The sequence below is a fragment of the Polypterus senegalus genome, chromosome 1 (genome assembly GCF_016835505.1).
Source record: "Polypterus senegalus isolate Bchr_013 chromosome 1, ASM1683550v1, whole genome shotgun sequence".
NCBI lineage: Eukaryota > Metazoa > Chordata > Cladistia > Polypteriformes > Polypteridae > Polypterus > Polypterus senegalus.
This window is the reverse complement of record NC_053154.1, coordinates 283,543,676-283,565,740: the sequence shown is the minus strand read 5'-3', so window position 1 is coordinate 283,565,740 and position 22,065 is coordinate 283,543,676. Positions and strand designations below refer to the sequence as shown.

General features: G+C 38.5%; 1 protein-coding gene across 29 annotated transcripts in view; it reads right to left on the bottom strand.

The window, feature by feature from the left end:
* Positions 1 to 22,065, bottom strand: part of ablim1b (actin binding LIM protein 1b) — a 513,083-nt gene that overhangs the window by 64,162 nt on the left and 426,856 nt on the right. For 12 of the 29 annotated variants that reach the window (XM_039775700.1, XM_039775739.1, XM_039775665.1 and 9 more), the window contains 5 exons: positions 16,753 to 16,797; positions 8,026 to 8,103; positions 4,555 to 4,710; positions 4,054 to 4,098; positions 194 to 238 (listed from right to left, as the gene is read on the bottom strand). In XM_039775700.1, coding sequence (XP_039631634.1) covers positions 194 to 238; positions 4,054 to 4,098; positions 4,555 to 4,710; positions 8,026 to 8,103; positions 16,753 to 16,797 — 369 coding nt within the window. The remainder of the gene's footprint in view (positions 1 to 193; positions 239 to 4,053; positions 4,099 to 4,554; positions 4,711 to 8,025; positions 8,104 to 16,752; positions 16,798 to 22,065) is intronic. The other 17 variants (XM_039775776.1, XM_039775715.1, XM_039775709.1 and 14 more) reach the window with 4 other exon arrangements.

The window sequence follows — 22,065 nt, the reverse complement described above, 5'->3', positions numbered from 1 at the left end:
AGTAAGAAATCAGTTTGAACAAGATGGTCAGGTAAAACAAGTTTTCAGAAAACTGCAGTTATTGCGCAGCCCAGCTGTAGAGAGAAATCAAGCTCATGGAAATAACCCTGTAATGCTCTGTCATCCCAAAGTCATGCAGCATATAAAAGAGTTAGTGGGTTATGCTTCATACCAGAACACAACCCCAACTTACGAGATCGTCCTGCACTGGGGACCAGTCGTGTTTAGGCTGCTGAGGCTGTCAATAAAGAATTTATATCATTCACTTGCAGGGTTTCCAAGCTTCAGAGGTAACATTTTGCATATACACCTTTTAAAATTAGTTTTACTTATAAAATAAATTGGACTGTGAAATGGATATGGACTTTGGATGACTCTTAAGAAATTTCAACAGTAGAAAAAAAAAGAAGGAATAATTTAAAAAAAAAAGGATTTGGTAAGCCTATCTACAAAAACTTCCTAAACTATTCTTAAACACATAGTTCAAAGCAGGGTAATTATGTTATGCTAAATGTTTTTAATGGCGCGCCTGATTCCCTACACTCGGTATAGAGGCTAAATATTTAAAACCCTGCCTCTTAGTTTTATTTATCTACAATAAATGTTTGTTATTCACTTTTGCATGTGCTGTTACATGGTCACATGTCGTTGTAAGAGAACAGCTTTTTTAAATCAATGAGTTACATTTAACACAAAATCAAAAATGTTTATAATCGGTTTCTTTAAAGGATTGTCAAATATACGATATTGTATATATCCATTGTCTGTTAAAACAGAATGATAACCAATGAACAAATGATCCATCCATCCACCTATCCATTACCTGATACTTACTTATTTGTTTCTGGAGTGATGGTGGAGCTACAACATATTTCAGAAGTGCAAGGTAAGAGCCAAACCTGAATGGGATCCATTTCATCAAAAGACACACATATACACGTCTACACACATACTCACACCTGCCTGTTAAGAATCTGAAATCAAACTAACATACAGAGCCCCAGGAAAAAAAACACAAAGACACACTGAGAATGTTCTCCAAACAGACAATGAACCTGAATAGATATTGCAATATTGTAAAAATAAGATTAGAAATTACCTTGCATCTGTTAAGCTTCTACACAGACTGTGAACAGCAGCTCTCTCCTCAACATTTTTCCTATGTTACACCTATCCAACAAACAATAATGAACTAGGAGTGGGCTGATACATTTCAGACACCATGACTACACAGCTACATTCACTGCAGTGGCTTCCAGTACTTCACAGAATCTTCTTCTGACACTCCAACTTAATTAAATACACTGGAAATTAAGTAAGCTAAGTGCTGCCAGTGCTGTTTAAGCCAAAAAGCTCTCATTAGTTCAAACTATCTTTAATGCGTTCTCACTAAATATACACTCTGCCTTGTACCACCAGCTTTCTTGGCATTCTTTCCAGTTTGCCTTAATGAGTCTCCCTGTCTCACCACTGCATTCTGGCACCAAGCAACTGGCTATCTGACATCCAGAATTTTTTTATATTCCTGTCAGTACTTACAGTGCATCCAGAAAGTATTCACAGCACATCACTTTTTCAAAATTTTATGTTACAGCCTTATTCCAAAATGGATTTAATTCATTTTTTTCCTCAAAATTCTACACACAACACCCCATACCGACAACATGAAAAAAGTTTACTTGAGGTTTTTGCAAATTTATTAAAAATAAAAAAACTGAGAAATCACATGTACATAAATATTCACAGCCTTTGCTCAATACTTTGTTGATACACCTTTGGCAGCAATAACAGCCTCAAGTCTTTTTGAATATGATGCCACAAGCTTCGCACACCTATCCTTGGCCAGTTTCGCCCATTCCTCTTTACAGCACATCTCAAGCTCCATCAGGTTGGATGGGAAGCTTTGGTGCACAGCCATTTTAAGATCTCTCCAGAGATGTTCAATCAGATTCAAGTCTGGGCTCTGGCTGGGCCACTCAAGGACATTCACAGAGTTGTCCTGAAGCCACTCCTTTGATATCTTGGCTGTGTGCTTAGGGTCGTTGTCCTGCTGAAAGCTGAACCGTCGTCCCAGTCTGAGGTCAGGAGCGCTCTGGAGCAGGTTTTCATCCAGGATGTCTCTGTACATTGATGCTGTCATCTTTCCATTTATCCTGGCTAGCCTCCCAGTTCCTGCTGCTGAAAAGCATCCCCACAGCATGATGCTGCCACCACCGTGCTTCACTGTAGGGATGGTATTGGCCTGGTGATGCTCGGTGCCTGGTTTCCTGGCATTCACACCAAAGAGTTCAATATTTGTCTCATCAGACCAGAGAATGGTCTGAGAGTCCTTCAGGTGCCTTTTGGCAAACTCCAGGCAGGCTGCCATGTGCCTTTTACTAAGGAGTGGCTTCCGTCTGGCCACTCTACCATACAGGCCTGATTGGTGGATTGCTGCAGAGATGGTTGTCCTTCTGGAATGTTCTCATCTCTCCACAGAGGACCTCTGGAGCTCTGACAGAGTGACCATTGGGTTCTTGGTCACCTCCCTGACTAAGGCCCTTCTCCCCCAATCGCTCAGTTTAGATGGCTGGCCAGCTCTAGGAAGAGTCCTGGTGATTTCGAACTTCTTCCACTTACGGATGATGGAGGCCACTGTGCTCCTTGGGACCTTCAAAGCAGCAGAAATTTTTCTGTAACCTTACCTAGATTTGTACCTCAAGACAACCCTGTCTCAGAGGTCTACAGACAATTCCTTTGACTTCATGCTTGGTTTGTGCTCTGACATGAACTGTCAACTGTGGGACCTTATATAGACAGGTGTGTGCCTTTCCAAATCCTGTCCAATCAACTGAATTTACCACAGGTGGACTCCAATTAAGCTGCAGAAACATCTCAAGGATGATCAGGGGAAACAGGATGCACCTGAGCTCAATTTGGAGCTTCATGGCAAAGGCTGTGAATACTTATGTACATGTGCTTTCTCAATTTTTTTATTTTTAATGAATTTGCAAAAACCTCAAGTAAACTTTTTTCACATTGTCATTATGGGGTGTTGTGTGCAGAATTCTGAGGAAAAAAATGAATTTAATCCATTTTGGAATAAGGCTGTGACATAACAAAATGTGGAAAAAGTGATGCGCTGTGAATACTTTCCGGATGCACTGTAATAGATTGCACAAGCTGCCTTATAAGATTAACTTTCACTTCTCCCCATATTTCTGACATTCCCTAATACCAGTTTCAAGGAATGATTACTCAGCCACAATTCCAAAATTTTCTTTAACAAATGTTATATTTACCTAATAGTGAAACACCTTAGCCTGTTACAACAGCTTTCTCATGTTGTTGTTCATGAAAACTACTCCAGAGCTATGCCACATAAACCTTTGTGGAAATTTATGCTATGGCAAGTAAACTGCAGAACAAAAAACATCCTGTAGCCCAACAGTTTCAGTGTTTAAAAATGTAGTGTCCTGTTTCCACTATTACAGGCCTTACTCTGAAACTTACCATTTTTTTGTGTGTACAGTAATTTAGCTTTTCCCATATGCTGTGTACTCTTTCATCCACCTCGGTATTCTTCGATACATTTTATATTCCTGCTGTTGATTGCTTTGCAATGCTCTTTTTCAAACCTTTTTCCACACTGGCAGGCTGATAGTAAGTTTGGCTTATTTTATTACTTATGAAACTGATGGCAGTTCACACCACTTTTTGTTGGACGTACAAATGCTCATCTATTCCTCTATTCATTCCCTAAACATGTTAAGAACATGTAGAAGGCCTGAAGTAACTTTGTTCGCAATATTTTTTGCACATAATGCTTTGCAGAACAACAACAACCAGTTAAGTTTTTAAATGTACTCCATAAAACCTACCCAACCTTAAAATCTCAGTTTATCATGTTTACTGTCATATTTTGTAGATTTACTCATGTAAACGGCAATACAAATGTTCTTTCACTATTATTTACAAATAAATACACTAAATTTGGGAACATGCTTTTATTGTTTTTATGCAACAAATATGTTAGTTTGTTACTTATGAGTATAAAACACAACACCAGCTTACATGACTGTCCTGCAAAGGAGAAGTGCTGCTTCCAGGAGTCTGTGGCTGTCAATAAAGAGATGAAATAAATACCAAGTACTGTAGAAAAATCCAGGTTAATTTCAGGAAGTTTAATTATTCATTACCTTTACTCATTGTTTATGTTATCACTGAAGCTTATTAAATCAAATAGGTAAAATAATTCTAGCCATTGTGGGAAGGATCCCATAATTTCTGCTGTGGATCGAAGAAAAATCAACAGGCCACCGAGCGAGTCACTTCACAGCTTTCAGATTATTAACAGGTAAGTACAAGGAAATTGATACACTTACCTTACATTGCTATTCATTACGTCTAATAAAGACTTGAATGAATTACCATGAAGTTTTTACATACAATACTATTCAGTGCAATCCCATCTTCTGTTGTTTAAATGTGGAGAGCTGTCAATGGCAATCTTTGGCCCCTTTACGTTTTGGGATACCAGTGTTGAAATAAAAAAGCTGTCTAAAGTTTAATTACCTCTCCCAAACTCTGCCTTTCCTGTCTGTCCTCGTAGTTGGTGGAGTAATAAGGTTCATAGGTAATCAAATCTGGGCGCTCAATGTCATAAATTGCCTTGACTTTGGGAATTGCAGCTAAGTCCTTATAATCAAGGATCTCATTGTCTACTTTTGCCTGGGGAGACAGAGAGGAAGGAAAATCGTATATTCAAAAACACAGACACACACTATGGCAGTTCATGAAGGCAAATGGTCACTTCAAGGCAGATGCAAGCCATCTTCTCTTCTGTATTGTGAATGCCCAGTTCATTTGTTTTCACTTCAGAATTAAAACACCCACTCTGTTAAATTTGACTACCCACTGGCAAATACTAAATACATTCACAGTACATGGAGACATTATAAGTGAAACTTCCAAACTGCAAAGAATGGAATACATCTTCCTTTGTCAAGTGCATTTCCTTCATGACAAATACAGAATACAGGGAGTATGGAGGCCTCCTTGGAACAAACAGAAGGTGCACAATATTTTGACAATATGTAAAGTACAGGATCCCTTTAAAATATCAAATGGGTTGACCATCCGGCTATAGTTTCTCTGGAAGCTTTTTTGAGTGTTTTCACTCATCACTGTACTTATTCATCTACTTTGTTCACCTTGTGAAAACCCAGTTTTTATGAAATATGCCTAGAAATGTTATTGTTTCTTATAGTGGGATATCCTTATTGGGCAGAATTTTCAAGCATTGACTCGATAGCACTTAAACTGCGTGGCCCAAACAAATATATTCATAGAATATTTATATTCATATCAACAGGGAAGTGACACATTTTCATGAACATCATTCAAATGAAGTGAATTTAACAAAGACAGTTTATAAAATTGGTAAATTAGAAAATCAAAAAGAGAGTAACTGGTCCAGCCAAACAAGCTCCAGATGGCCACCCAAGTATCGTTTAAGTCAGTTTCCTTTTTACGGTTTGCTTTACATGTCTGTCTTAAGCAAGTGTAAATGTAGTTACAATTCTGGTTTAGTCCAAATTCTACACGTTCTTTCTTTTAGATAATATAATAGATAAAGCCTCACCTTTATTTTATTATTTTGTTACTAGCAAGATATTTGTAGATTTAGATTGATTGCTTTCAATTTTTAAAGGGTGTACAGTATTTTTCTGTTAAGAGACTGGTGCTGTACCTCTAGTCCATTATTTTATACAGGTAATTTGCAGCAAGGAATTACATATTCCCATATTATTATTACTGATTTGTGAAGGCATAGTTATATCCATCGTACAATGAGTATACTTCTTCTGTACAACTAGCATGTAATGCCTACCAGGTTATTGAAAAAGAGCTGAATTTCAACATTTAATATATTGGCAAATTTGGGATATGTAACAGCCATTTTTAAATTAAATATGTAAAAACACTTTGCATCATCATCTTTACAGAAGTACACTGCTGTTGCTTTGAGCTAATCATAAGCATTATTTTCCCAGAGGTTTTCACGTTATGTGCCGGACTGCTTCAGGAGGTATATAGATATTGGAGGGACTATTAAACACATCATATACAGTAGTCTTCCTTATGGAGCAGAAAAAATAAATTGCTCCTTGCAGTCTGGAACTTGGTGTACTTAATACTATAGCGTACTGCAAATGTGCCTTAAACAGCATTAAAAGGCGGCATGTACCCTCATTTACTTAATTTGATTTTAAGTTTTAAAATTAGTGGATATATTTTTTTACATGTTGTGAATATGATGTATGTTTGCTGAAACAATGTAGGACATAATGAAAATGAGTACACTTTTAACAAAACTCAGAGAGGGAAAGTTTTGCCAAATTTGTACATAACAGATGTAGAGCTTGATTGTTTGTAAGGGTTCAAATAGAGTTTGTTTCAAGAGGCATTATAAAGTTTGAGCTTCACTCCTTATTTAGTTTTTCCATAGCAAGACTACTGAAAACCTTCAGCAAATGTGAAAGTCTTCTGTGAACTTTCCTACCATACATACATATTTATGTGTACTAAAAAAGAATTGTGCTGGATATTTCTGACTTCTATGTAGTACCACTGTGTAAGATGAAAAGAGGTTATTCATATAAAACAAATATTATAGGGGTGGTATTACAGATTCAAATGTTTCTGCTATAGTTGTTTAATGTTTATCAATTGGGCAATATAGTTACAAACCTGGAAAGCATTACATCATGCCCACTTTGTCCACAAAACTATTTTAGAAAAAAACTTGTTCTAGCCAGTAATGATGCAGGTACAGCACACATCTCATTAAAATATCCACAGAAAGCCTTGTACATCAACTATCTGTGAAATACATGTCTAGCTGGGACACTACTTCTAAGGATATTGTCAAAAAGTAGGTTGTTTGCTTAAAGAACTGTGCTTAGACAAATGTTAGCTTGAGAGTCTAAGTTAACACCAGGGACAGAAAACAGGTACTGAAAGTAAACGAATCCTTAAGATGGGAAAAGAAATATAGCAGGGACATTTGAGTAAATAACTATAGGAGGTTACTGGAGATGATGATGGGAGGAAAAGGAAGATTCTTCGACTCACACTAAAAGGTAAGAGGGAAAACGCCTGGAATAAGATATCAGTGATTAAAACAGTAAGCATCAGTTGCAGCTATAATTAGAATATTTATCTGATGGATTTCAAAGAGTGGAAGAACTTAAAACAGACCTGAAGAGCTATGCCAAACAGGAAGGGAGTAACTACTTCCCATTCTTCATAAGAGTGCTATAGTAAATGAACTGCAGTGTGACTTACACAGACTAAATTCATTTTACAATACACTAACATTTTATGTGTTTAGATCTACATCTTGATTACACTGATTTCAAAATTTAATATAAGTTAAATGATTTCTTTTCCAGGCTTGAACTGCACTTTGTACACTACTGTTATGGCAATGCAATAAATGTGGGTGTTGAGAGGTGGGGATGCAGTGGAATGATAGTTACAAGAATCTAACAAACTGTAATGCTTAGGATAAAGGAGGAATGCATGGCTCAGACACTATGACAGGCTGGTAGTGCATTAATTGTAATTATCAAAAAGACATATGGCCAACACGGAGATGACTTTTATTACACCATTTAGAGGAAAAGGGGAAGAACGTCATTTATAACATTTAAACGCTCAGTCTCCTGTCTAAATGTAGTCAGTTTTAGTCATTTCTAATTGTTTTTAAAAGCAAGTTGAGAAAACCATTGAATTTGTTTCTATATATGATATAGTTCAATAAAAAATACAATAGAACTTAGTGTAAATTCTACTTTTGGGCAACATCTTTAAAGTGTACATAGGGCATGCTGGCAACATCTTTAAAGTGTACATAGGGCATGCTGGAGTGTAATAAGTATAAATGTATTACCCCTCTATACCGATATTATCTAATAGTAAGGACCAAGTGACAAAATTACATGCATTTTGTAAAACACAAGGAAATTTTAGTATACTCACATAGATTGTGTGACCCGGTGAGCCAGGTATGCTTGAACCAGGTCTGGAAGAAATGCTTTCGGAAGAAGATCTTGTGGGCTGCAATAAAATGTATTGTCATTCATTAAAATTCAGATTTACATGATTGGGAAGAAATTTCTTCCCAATCCATTCTTAAAATCCACACAGAGACACAGACGTAATAAGAATCTTGCCAGCAACAGAGACCTTTCATGCATATTGACAAGAAAGTGCAACATGTCCCAGCCTTTGAACTTACATTCAAGTCAAGTGCCACTTGTAATTTAGAGATCAAGTAAACCTTTGTATAGAGTGGTGGTACAGAGTAGAATATAGAGTAGTACAGCCTCTGCTGTTGTGAGTTGCTCTGCTGTTATAGCGGTTCTCTCTGTGAGCCTCTAAATGAAGTCAGAGAAAGGAGTAGAACCTTAGAGCAAATGACTGTTTAGATTATTTAACAGCATTACTGGCTGTGACAGGCTCATCCACCTGATGTCATTGTTAGTTAAGGTTGGGAGCATGGGCTGATAGTGCATTGCCATACCCACCACACAATGAACAACCCGAATTGGGACTCAAGTGCAGCAGGTGACACCTCAGCACCACAATGGAACAGTGTCAGGTTTTTTATGGTGGCTGCAGAGCCAATCCTGCCATCAACCCCCAGGTTTTCCCTGTAAATTGGAGGACCTACTTGCAGGGCTGGAAGTAGAGAAACATCATTCTCAGGTAGAAGCAATTGCAGGTTAAGGGCCTTGCTCAAGAGGCCAAAGGAGTAGACTTCTGGCATTTACGGGATTTGAACCAGCAACTTTCCGATTGCTGGCATAGGTCCCTAGCTTCAGAGCCACCACTCTGCCAACTGTCAGTTTGTCATCTCCTAATTCAGGTGCATAAACAATATGCATAAAATTACATTCATGGTGAAATATTGCTGCCACATTAAGAGATATATATCCAAAGCTGAGATGAATTTTACTGCATGAGTATAAGCAAGTGTATAATCCCCATCCCCGTCACATATGATGGGCTGATTTTCAAATGTCCTTGATCCAAAGGAAAATACCCTCATTTGCCTATTGAGTAATACTTTTTATTTGGACTATATACTGTATATATAGTACTGTATATACAATCATGGAGAATCCACTGCATCCACTGAACAGTATCATCTCCAGACAGAGGAGCAGCTTCAGCGACAGACTTTTGTCACTGTCCTGCTCCACTGACAGAATGAGCAGATCGTTCCTCCCCCACACTATGCAACTCTTCAGTTCCACCCGGGGGAGTAAATGCTAACATTACTCAAAGTTATTGTCTGCTTTTACATGCGTTTTTATTACTCTTTAATTTAATATATTTTTTTTGTATCAGTATACTGCTGCTGGATTATGTAAATTTCCCCTTGGGATTAATAAAGTGTCTATCTATCTATCTATCTATCTATCTATCTATCTATCTATCTATCTATCTATCTATCTATCTATCTATCTATCTATCTATCTATGTTTATATATACTGCTTTACTCCATAGAACACCAGACATCAGACAGAAAAGCTTCTCTTCTCTTTGTGAAGTTTAAAACATGCATGTTTCTTATTGTATGCATTCTACCTCCAGATGAGTATTCATTGGTTGTCAGCTCATCCTCCTGCACACATGGCTTATTACCCCTCCAACTAAAGACAATCCAACCTGTTTGATTTACGGGTAGCAAGGCGCAGACTATTTGGTCTCAGTCACTGCCTATGTCATATTCAGTGATCTGCTTCATGAAAGTGTGCCGCTGACTGCCTTTGACTCGCTAGGATAATGTAAATGTAGGCTAAAACTGAAAACTGCTGGAAAAGTCATGTAATGTGACCAAGGCTTTTGTTGTTCCCTGAAAAAGGCTTTTTGTATAATTCTGTAAATTACATTACTTTTCAGTTTTTGGTAACCTAATCTTTTTTTTTTTTTAACCTTTGGCAATTTACTGCATACCTTTGCAGCATTTTCGGTTATTCGCTAGACTTGAACTGCTTACATTTTAATAAAAACTGACAAAAAATAAGGGTGTTGTAAAACTTTTGGCTGGTAGCGTATATACAGTATATATATAAAATGTACAGGCTGATTTTATGTCAAAATTCTATAATCTACACTGTAATGTGTAATAAGAGTTTAATAAGAGTAGGTTGAATTCCATTGAGCATAAAAGAAATTCTAACAACAATTAATTCAATGGTGAATTGAAACATGCATTTTAAAATAAAGAGTCATGACAGGAAGAAAATAAAACAATAAATTTAACAACACAAATAAACTCATGATTCAGAAAACCTTCAAATGCAAACTTCAGAATAAAATCTGAAATAAAACTGGATACTATTTTAACAGGTGTTTAAATGAAGTGATTTTGAATCATATACTATATGATCATGCTTGCAATGAAAACCTGATTGCAATGCAGGGGATAAAGCAGTACAGACTTGCCACTTAACACATGGTATCTTGATGTTAAGGAGGGGATTTTCACAATTTTCGGCCAGTCACTTAAACTGTCTGTGTACGAAAAACATAATGTGCCTTTTAATGATGCTTAACATGGAATTTGTGTATATAATATAGACAGTGGCTTGAAAATTGATGACATCACTGTACTGTATACAGCATTTTAGGCAGTGTTCAACTGATCCTTTGCCTGTTCCTTGATTTTATGTTGAAAATGATAGCATACTCCTCACCATGTATGTCATAGTTTTTAAGTTTAAAACTGTTTTCTTTGAGTAAGCAATATTGCTAATGCTAAATTCCAATAATGTAAAACTGCAAAAATGTAAACTGTCTATCCCCAGATACTACTGCATCATAAAGGGCTGTGTCTATCCTGTGTGAGGGACAGCCGGGACCCATGCCTGGCTGGGACACTCCGTCAACACTGGATCTGGGGGAGCAGCCATGGGATGCACTCTACGTCCCCTGGAACGCATGGTGGCAGCCCTCCTGGGTTACATCGGGGCCACAGATGTGGGACTTCAGGACTCAGACCTGTTGGGCTCCGTGGCCACCACCCGGAGGAGCTGCATGGCTTAATGAGCCTCTGTGGGCTGGAATGCAGCCACACCCGGAAGTGCATCCTAATTAGGCCAATTACCACCTGGAGCACTTCCGGGAAGGCTACAAAAGGGGCCTGCAGCCACTACTCAAGGCGCCAGAGTCGGGAGGAGTAGGATGACGACGACGTCGACGACGACAAAGCTGTCCTGTGAGGAGTGTTTGGGACTGTGTTGTGCCTGTGGGGATTACGGGGAAGACGTGCTCCACAGGTGAAGAGAAATTGAAAGTCTTCTTGTTTATTTTACACGTGCCTCTGTTGTCAGTCTGTGTCAGGTTGACGCCTATATAGCGCCTTTGCCACACCTGGCAGCACTGAGTAAAAATAAGATCACAATATCACATTTACTAACAATGGAACATTTAAGAATTACCAGGTAATCTAAGATGTACATTTTTAGCATATGGAATGAAACCCCATACAGGAGCTACACACAAATATATGGTGAGAGTACATAAATTCCACATTCTGATCAGCTGTGTATTCCATATTCTTAAAAATGTGAGGCACCATTGGTATTCAGTCCAAATGGGGTATCGTTTTGTCACAGGAAACACACAGCACACAACATCAGTCCAGATTTTTTAAAAACCTTAGGTATATTTGGGATTTGGAATACTCAGAGTACTCCTAACAATATACCAACACAAGGTTAGGAAGAATGTGCAGACTCCACACAGTTAGTAACTGGGTTGAGATTAGTACAGATATCTTTAGGGCTGTGTGGCTGTATTGTTAACGTGTGTGCCACCTTTGTTGAACTGTGATTAAAGTGTTAACAAAATGGGTAACACTTTGGAACGCAAGATCTTTAGATCTGTATATATATTAGTTATGCCATGTAACAAGAGCTTAACAAATGCTTGTTATTGAAATTTACAAAATACCAGTGGCACTACATTAGTATATGGGCAAGCTATAGTGTATTAGTCAACTATTGCTATACAACAAGAATTTAACAAGAGCTTTGTGTTACCTATAAGAGGTTAATTAATACACTACAGAAATTCCCCATTGCACAGAGTTACCACAAAATGGTTCTTATTACTTACTCTACAGAGATACAATATTATTGCACCATAAATTACTAAAGTTAGGGAATCAGAAATCAATAGTTGCTTTGCTTTTTATATTATATAACCCCAAATTAAAATTAGAGCTAAAATGTTATTTTCATTTTGCCTTTCCTCACCTTAAATACTACTCTGTAACTTGGTTGCCTGCCACTAGGATCAGACCCTCTAAGGCAGTGATGGCGAACCATTTAAAAACCAAGTGCCCAAACTGCAATCCAAAACCCACTTATTTATCGCAAACCTGAATACCACCTAAAACTGGACACCAGCATAACCAAGGAGCTGGTGGTGGATTTTAGGAGGCCCAGGCCCCTCATGGACCCTGTGATCATCAGAGGTGAGTGTGTGCAGAGGGTACAGACCTATAAATACCTGGGAGTGCAGCTGGATGATAAATTGGACTGAACTGCCAATACTGATGCTCTGTCTGTCTATCTACTGAGCTTTTAGTTTAGAAAAGCCACTCATACATTAACATCTTTTGTCTTAAAAGAAAAACATAATAGCGGAGCTTTCAATGATACAAACAACTTTTTGTTGAAAGGTAAAAGTTTGCATTCGGTATGCTTTTGAACAATTAATGTGCTTTTTGCTGTTGTATGCATGCTGATAATTTGTCTAACCTTGGCTCATACTTTGTAAGCTTGAGAGCAACACATGCAGCACTCAGGTCATCTGTTAGTCTGTTTCTGGTGTCAGATTTGATTTAATTCAAAGCTGAAAACAGCTGCGCACAAGCATAAGATGTTCCCAACAAAGTAAGGAAAGCAATCTCAAGTGCCTTCATTGACTTAAGATTATTTGGCAGAGAATTCCACACTTGAAGGATTTCATTTTCATAACTAACTGTGCTGTCCTTTGTCATCCCTTCGATCCTCTCAAGTGTTTTACGCAGGTCTTCCCTATTAAGCTCCGCCCCCCAAAGCTTCTATTATATATTACGGGGTCGTGGATCAGGTGTGGCGATTAGCAACTCCCGGCAATAATTACAGATGCGGATGACTCCTCACCTGTGCGCTTAAGCGAGGACTGCCCGCATCACAAAGCTCCCGGAAACCGCTCTGGCCACTCTACCATAACCCTTTAAGCGCGAGTGCAGCAATTATCTGTTAAAACTGGCCTTTTCAATTTTGAGCTGTGGACCCGCTATACCACATCCCCTCCAACCCTACCACGGGAATCACAGACTCAAAGGCTGCAGTCCATGCCGCACCCTCAAGCAGCATGTGTGTCAGCCCACCTTACCCCAGACAGGAGAGGAAGGAAGCGCTCCCATTGGGCTGCTGGGCAGAGGGGCGGGTGATGTGAGAAAAGTCCTCCCGCGCGTGAAGAGGGGGAGCGGTGAGGGGAGCAGCCCGGCTCCGCATTCCTCTGGCTTTATAGTAACGAACTCTGTGCTCGGGCGCGGCGCGTGCCCACTGAGAGGGCTCTGAGTGCCCCCTTTGGCACGCGTGCCATAGGTTTGCCACCACTGCCCTAAGGCAACAACAGCAATCTTTTCTTTATATGGCACCTCTCTATACCTTTATATTCTGCCTATAGTACAATTGGTGGATTTTTTTTTTTAGTAATCATAACACTCTTCAGAGTTCAAAGAACTGAACACTTGGCTTTATGTTTTTCAGTCTAAAGTTTTCCTTTCTGGCCAGTTTATGCAAGGGGTTGAATTGATTGAAAAATTCATTTTGGCAGGACTTTGTAACTGTCTCTGTAGTACAGCTCACTATGAAGGGTATGTATTATCTGAACTAGTGGAAAGTGAAAAAGAACCCCAAAAGGTAACCAGTTTGGAATACTATAATACAATATGGTAAAGACAGAAGGCAGACAAGGGTATGATCAAAATTTAAAGGTCAATGGAGCACCCAATAGTGACAGAGTATGGTGAAGAACACGATACTGCAATCAATAGGAGATGTTCACAGGGTTATGAAAAATGTTGTTTGTATTGACACATACTGTACAGTACTCTGTGAAGTGTTCTTCGTGCACCTTAGATGTCATTGTACACCGTTTATGCAATTAACTGAGTTTGAGCTAGGTCATAAAATTTGCCTTCACAAAGCAGGATAGCCCTTCTAAGGAATGAATTGGATAGGAAGTGTCCACATTGCATCAGTGGTGGTGACAGTGAGAATAGGAGGGTATCCACAGCTAGGGACATGGTTCAGGATAGCCCAGATGTATAGATGTTCAAGTTCAATGCCTTCAGATGGCAAGTTTTCTGACAAAATGTGTAGCTGCATTTTCCCAAAATGAACATAGTTCAGCAGCTCTATCATACGAAATGGGATTCAGCAAAAGCCTGACATGTTGAAGTTATTCCACAGACAAAATATCTTCATTTTTAAAAGCTTTAGTAAAAATTCAATATAAAACAGTTCACACAAAAGAGAGAAAATTGATATAGCAAAAAAAGAGAAAAGTTCTTGTTAAAGAAAAGTTCTGTTCAAAGCTTAACTCTTGTTTCATTTCTAATCATTACAAATCATTTCTAAATGTTTCTGAACCATTTAAGAACGGACAGAAAACTGTATGCCTATCCCATTTCTATGCTGAAAATGAGTCTTTTAAGTCCCTGTGCACTGGGACCTATTCTAAACAACAACTGACTCAATTGTCATACTCTATTTCAGTTATAGCAAGAGAGTTCTATCTCTTATTAACTTAGAAGGGGTAAAAGGCTATACCATTGTCTATGTCTATGACTAAGCAAACACTAATATGAATTTAATTTAACTTAGAGAATTTCAGTACTTTCTAAGATTGGTTCTTACAGTGTTAGTGACAGTGAGAATAGGAGGGTATCCACAGCTAGGGACATGGTTCAGGATAGCCCAGACGTACAGCTGCACATTAAGACCAGTGCATCAGAGAAGTAGGCCTTGACAGACTAAATGGCCACAGCAGAACAAACCAGAGCCACTGTCACACTGTAAGTGTCGACTTGGACAATATGCAATGACCTTCTCATAGCAGGACTACAGTAACTGTTCCCCTGACATGACTGTCTGCAGTGGTGCCTTGAATGCGTTGTCAGGAAGGAATGGTGACAGTCTGTGCCCTTTTTGTGATGAAAGCAGACTTAGCCTGAGAATGAGTGATGGTCAAGTATGTATTCAACAGAGGCCTGGTGAGTAGCTACATTCATTGTGTATACAACAGTGATCCACAGGGCCTATAATAGGCATCTTGGTGTGGAGTGCAGTCAAATACATTGCTTGTTTACCTTTGGTGTTTGTTGAGGTAACATTGCAAAATGTGCTCTTCCAGCTAGACAAATCTCATTCTGCCCATGACAGTGAAGGTACTTCTTCAAGTGTCCTGGTTAGCATGTATAGATTGAACACATACAAGAATGGAATGGAACATGTATTTCCCACACCCATCCACAGCTGATTAAACTTGATCAGTTTACACTTCCAGGTCAAAAGGGCATAGGCTAGTATTCTTCAGAAGGACATGCGTGAACTGTGTGATTGTCTGCTTGCCAGAGTGCAGGCCTGAATTGCACAGGGAGGTAACATCTAATATTATTGAAGGTATGTTATAAGGTTTCATATTCTGTGTACCAAATAAACCATGTCACATAATCATGTTCTTAACACTTTCAGATGATTCTCCTACCAGTATCCCAACTCTGCTGCGTGGCACCTGCAGTGTGTTTATTTTTCATTTTCCACTAGTGTATTATAAAGCCACTGCATAAGTTGCTGGTCCACTGTTACATTTCTTTTAAGCGATACTTGCTGTATGAGTTTAAATGAGCAGAAGTCACTGTGATACAAAACGTTAGGTGCATTTACAACAACAACACACAGCATAATAAAGTAATGCAGATCTTTGCTTTGCAAAAGCCTAGGGGAGCTCATGCATAAATTCAGTAATGTGTTCCACATATTTAATAAGCTTCTTGGATTGCAACGCTCAATGCTTGATAAGACAAAAAAATGACCGCAACCATGAAGAACCTGTGGGGTTAAAGCAGTCAAATGATGTGGAAGGTACATAATGAAACAAAAATAAGCGAGTGCTCTATGACTTTTTTAAAAAAAACAAAAAAAAACAAACAAACATTTTTCTTAGATGGAAGCAGCATTCTGGGCACTACAAGGGTGGAGTTGTGCAAATACAATATTTAAATTAAGATGACTATAATTTATGGTGTTAAATTTGGCTACAAATACAACATGAACACTAAAGCATGCATGTTTAGGTGAGTCAATTGCGAATCGTAGCTCATAAATCTGAAATGGAGTAAGATATCAAATATGAATGATTTAAATTTTTAATGCAAAGACAGAAGCCATGGCTTGGGCCATGAAGACTTCTGCATCAGCAATATTAGAATCCTCATTTGAAACAGAAAATTTCAGATAAGGGCTACAATACTACATAGTGGATGGAGGTGATTCAATGATATTATTTAAAAACTATAGCAGTCGCCAGGTGCAAGGAGCTTCAGAAAGATAAGATGGCTTTCCCTTTCTTTAGTCTCCAGCTGGCGAATGTACAGAATGATGCCAATTCACAGCCAATAGCTTATACAGTACCTGCCTTTCTGTTTTGTTGAGACTCATTACTGCAGGAGGTAAGAGCTGTGGAAGAAGGAACATTTTTCATTTTGCATGACAGATGACACCCACTCTTAAAATGTCTATTATTCACAGTAGTCCATGTGCTTGTGATGATGCTGTTTGTATAAAAAAATTTTATTGAAAAACTAAGCATATTCACGTCCACCCATCCATTTGATAACCTACTTTTCCATCGCAGTACACAGCCACCTACCTAGTCAATACTGGGTTCAAAACAGGGACACCCGCTTTTACTGGGACAAAGTCATAAATCATTCTAACCTACACAGCACTGAGATATACGACAAATTGGAATTCCTGGAGAAACCCATGCTGACATGGGGAAAAACATGTATAAAACCACATAAATGAAGTGCTCAGGTTATAATTTGTACCCAGAACTCTTAAACTCTGTCAGAATTGCAGCCACTATGCTACTTTATTACCTTACACAAATATTCCGAAGCACAATCTACTGCACCTCAGGTGAGTCACTTATTGACGATAAGGGAAGTCACTTATTGACGATAAGGGAGCGGTTTACCCACCATGCTGTGTCCAACAATACAAAGTATGCTACAGTGCTCATTTCTGCCTTCCACTCTGTCAATCATCATCCAAAAATTAACCTTTCTATTTTCCTGTAAGTGTACCTTTGGCCCAGATTGACAGACAATGACCTTTTAAACTTAACCTTTGAAATATTCCTAGGTCATTCCCAGGATTCTTTTCGGAATCATGGGTATTGTAATAAATTCCAGTCTCAACAGACTATTCTGCCAACTCCAGGAGTAACTAACCCACCAAGCCTTCTGTTATGTAAAGTGCCAAACACTGATATTTGAAAATATGACACCACATAACACAACCAGGATGCAATATAAAACATTATGCAGGTAAATAAAACATCTCATAAATGACTTACATTTTCCATAATTTCAGAGCATTTGTAAAGCTGTTAGTTCAAGTTTCCATTATCGTGTGTCTTAGTGCTAATCTGTTGCATTAGGCAACATAAGACCTATAATTTTAAAGTTAATTTTGTGTTTAATTCCAGGACCTGCTAAACCAGACCAACTAGTTAAGAAAAGGTGTGATTTTATGTAAGTGTCCTGGCAACAGAAGAATAAAATGAGTACCGAGATCTGATCTGTGTGATTAGCTGTCTATGTGGTAAAAGAACCATAAAACTATGAGGATGGGAAAGGACAGGCAAAAAACCCAAGAGAAGTCAATTGCACAAAGAAACTATAGAACAACTGAAAAAACCTCTCAACAAATCAATGCGAAGGAGGCACACAACACAGGTAGACATAGGTCATAAGAGGTAAAGGGGCAACACCTAACCCTTTATGACATTAGATAGCAGTTGATCAATCCAATAGGCATCTGTCAAAATCCCACTGAGGACAGAAGTGGGTAGGCAGTCCAAAAAGTAGCTGCCACTTTAACAATAGAAGGCTCAGGGGTTTAGTTAGTGCTAGTATTTACAGCGTGGCCTATAGAACAAGAAATTCAGTGCAATAATCATGATTCTGAAAAAAATCCTGTGGACGGCTTAGGAGAAATTCTGCGTTGCATTAAAAAAGACAGTACCTGCTAATCTGCAGCAAAGGAACACATGAGGCAGCATAGTGACACAATTGTTTGTGCCACCACCTGCTAGTTCCAGAGTCCCAGGTTTGCCCGTTGCTTAAGAGAGTGCCTACAGTACATGAAGCTTACCTTCACATCCACCTTTATGTCAATGACAGGTATAGCTATCTGGTGACTATAAATTGGCCCAGTATAAATTAATATGGTTGTGTGTGACAGTATGCCCTGAGATGGACAGGGGCCTCTTGTGGGTGATTTTTGCCATGCACTTATTGCTGCTGCAGTAGACATCAACTACTCTTGCAATTCTGAACTAAAATGGATGTTTTAGAAAACAAAGGAAAGGAAGAATATTTAATTCATACATGGTGTTCAGCCTTATGTTTTAGCATTAATTAAACACATTATTTTTGATTATTGTTCTCTCCTTGGGATACTTATCCTATATAAGAATAACTCATAATTAGTGTTCTTTCTATAACATATTTATTATATAACAGATGGCATGGTGGTATAAAGGTTAGAATAGCAGGCTCACATCTAGAGCGATCTGGTTTTGAATCTTGCTTTGAATACTGATTTTGTGAATATAATATAATATAATATAATATAAATAATGCAATATATTTTGTTTAATATTAATGCAAGTATTTTGGTGTCTTCCTCTGCTCCAAAGATGCTCAATTTAGGTTAATCTAGGACTCTAAAATGCCCCGGTTTAAATGTGTTTGAGTGAGCCCATTCGAAGAATTGATTTAGTGCCATGGACTGGTGCCTACCTTTCAGCTGCAGCTCCCCAGGATCCTGGCCCCAAAAGTGTGTGTGTAGAGGTTTGTGTAATTGTTCTTCATCAGGTAAGGAAGGCAGAAGTTTTGATATAAAGTAGTTGTACTTACTACTCATGGAACCTGACAGTGGCAATGTGTTGAATGTTGATTAGCACATGCAAGTAAGAGTTTGCTGTACTCTGTACATATGACAGTAATGATCCTATATACTGTAACTATATGTTGTGTTGCAAAATAATATGTTTTTATATATGTTATAAAAAGTGTACACTATGCACAAAAGATCCAGAAAAGGTCAAGTCCACTTTTCTACTCTATGCTGCTAGGGGTTCAGTGGCACACAAAGATTACGCTGTTAAAAGAACACACTTGGCAGATGTGGAATGCCAGATGCTACCCCACCTGCATTCCAGAAGAACACTTATTTAAGTGACAGATAGGGAATTCATTCCCAGGTATTCGGGAATCCCGCATGTCATTCCTGGGAGTCCCGGGCTTCCCGGGATGACACAGTGCACGGGCATCTCACATGTACTGGTAGATCGCAAAGGTAGTGCAGGTAGATCGCGTTGCATTCAAAAAAAATTTTTTTTTAAACGTTAGTCTATCATATATCCTCCCTATGGCATTTGCCACTTGATTGACATACAGGCCAGTCTGAGATCTCCTTTCTTCTAAGACACTGGTCACCCCTCACGCACGATCAAACACGCGAGCTACTGCAAAACTCCGGCTGTGGTCTAGTTAGCCTTCTAATTTATATCGACTAAAGAAGGGATTTTAAAAAAATTGTTTGGGGAGGGTATGTGCTTTATGTGTAATTTGAAGAGAATTTTTTTTCTCTCACAATGTCACAATCCAAGTGCGTTTGTCTGATCTGTCAATCTATCATTGCTATTCCAAAGAAGGAAAATGTGGAAAGGCACTTTGAAACTGTTCATAAAAACTACGAAACTGACTTCCTTCCAAAAAGCGATCTGAGGAAGAGAAAGGAGAGGGAACTAAAATCGCAGTTAATCGGACAGCCGTCATTTTTCACTCAGCTGAATTCAAAAGCTCCTTGACTGCATTATTCGGCTCTACTTATTTATGCGAGTCGGCCTTTTCCCACATGAAGATTATTAAATCCAAATACTGTAGTGACCATAAATGTATTGAATTGTTATTGTGCCATAAAGGTTATTCAGTTATGCAAGGTACAGCAACATATATTTTATGTATAAAGTATACTCAGTGTGTATATACAGTATATACAGGTATATATATATATATATATACTTTTTAATGTAGGCAGATCATTTTGACCTGGTCATTTTAAAAGTAGCTCGCAAGCCGAAAAACTGTGGGCACCGCTGATCAAGTTAGTTGCGGTAATAAGAGCGTAGAAAGCATAACGTGTCCAGCGTGCGGTCGTCCAGGCGAGAGAGTACTTCATGCAGAGTACGCCAGCTACTGAGAAAGCACGCTTTGCCTCCATTGAAGTAGGCAACACAGTCATCAGATACAGATACACATGTTCTAAACAACGATCTTGCTTGCCGTTGCTGTGAAACACCGCCATTTCAGCTGTTACTGATGCATCCAGTTTCTTGTCATCATTCTGTGAGGGCAAGTTTCAAGGCACAGATAATGCAGATGTAACAGACTGATGCATTGCAATTTCAAGTTGCTGTTCAAAGCTCTTGTCTGACAGACGTCAATGAAGTCTTCAGTTTTCAACTATAACTCTGTTATTTCTTGATCGATTTTTATACTTTTACACGCTATATATGCAAACTTGGCTGTTCCCGGCTTCCCAGGAATTACAGCAATTTCATTCCCGGGAATGCGGGAATGAAAAATGTCCGGGAATTCCCTAGTGACAGAGGTCTTCTGCAGTTCTATAGTGAGTCAGCATTTGGCCATCTTGCTTTCTGCATTTCACCTGATAACCAAAAGTGGTAATTATTGAGCAGATGGCCTATCTGTATGCTCTGATAGACCAAGGGTCACCTGGAAGGGATACATCTTAAGCTTACTCTGATATACAGACTCATTCACCTTTAAACAGGCAGTTTACCTGTACTGAGAAATGGACCCTAATCCAATGAGCAGAACCAACACCTTCTGTTAAAAACTCATTGGAGCCAGGGAGCTCACCCATTCCTTTTGGGGTTTGAAATGACCCCGTTTCAAGCCAGGAAGCTAACTCACTGATTCTTGGGAACTGAAAGCATTGTGTATTTTGGATCCTCAAAATGACTTTCCCAAGAGCTCTTAGACACACACTCTGATATCCATCTGAACTCCATGGGGATTACTAGCTTTAAGATGCACTTTCCAAGGAAAATTCTTTTCCAGTAATTGAACTCAAAATAGCTGAGGAATTATTACTTCAAGAGAGAATTTCAATGTTTATTACACATTCTTGACTTGAGCAACAATGTACGTTTCCATGCTGCATTACTATCATAAAACTGCTTTATTTGTACAAAGATAAAGTAGAACTACTACTTTGCACTCATCCATGCCCTTTTTGCATTGAATGCTGATGTATTTTCTCATGTGTCTTTCATTATTTATAGAATGTCTTTGGCTTCTAATTATGTGATGTTTTGTATGTTTTTTTTTCATTTTTAAGCCTCTGATTACTGTATTTTCACATCCTTTATCTCTGATCTAAACTCAACTACATCTTTACCTGCTACTTCCTTCCTGTTCTTTCTTCTTTAGATTACTGAAAATTGCTTTCCTGAAAATCTCTCTGCTCTTTCCAGACACCTTAGGTAAATTTGTCACTGTAGTACTGTGCTGACCATCTAATTTCCTATTCTTTGAGTCTGTTATATAATTCTTGTCACTGACTAGGGAGGACTGACAGAAGAATCTAGCCCAGGAGGTGGTCAAAAATTCGCAATGGGACAAT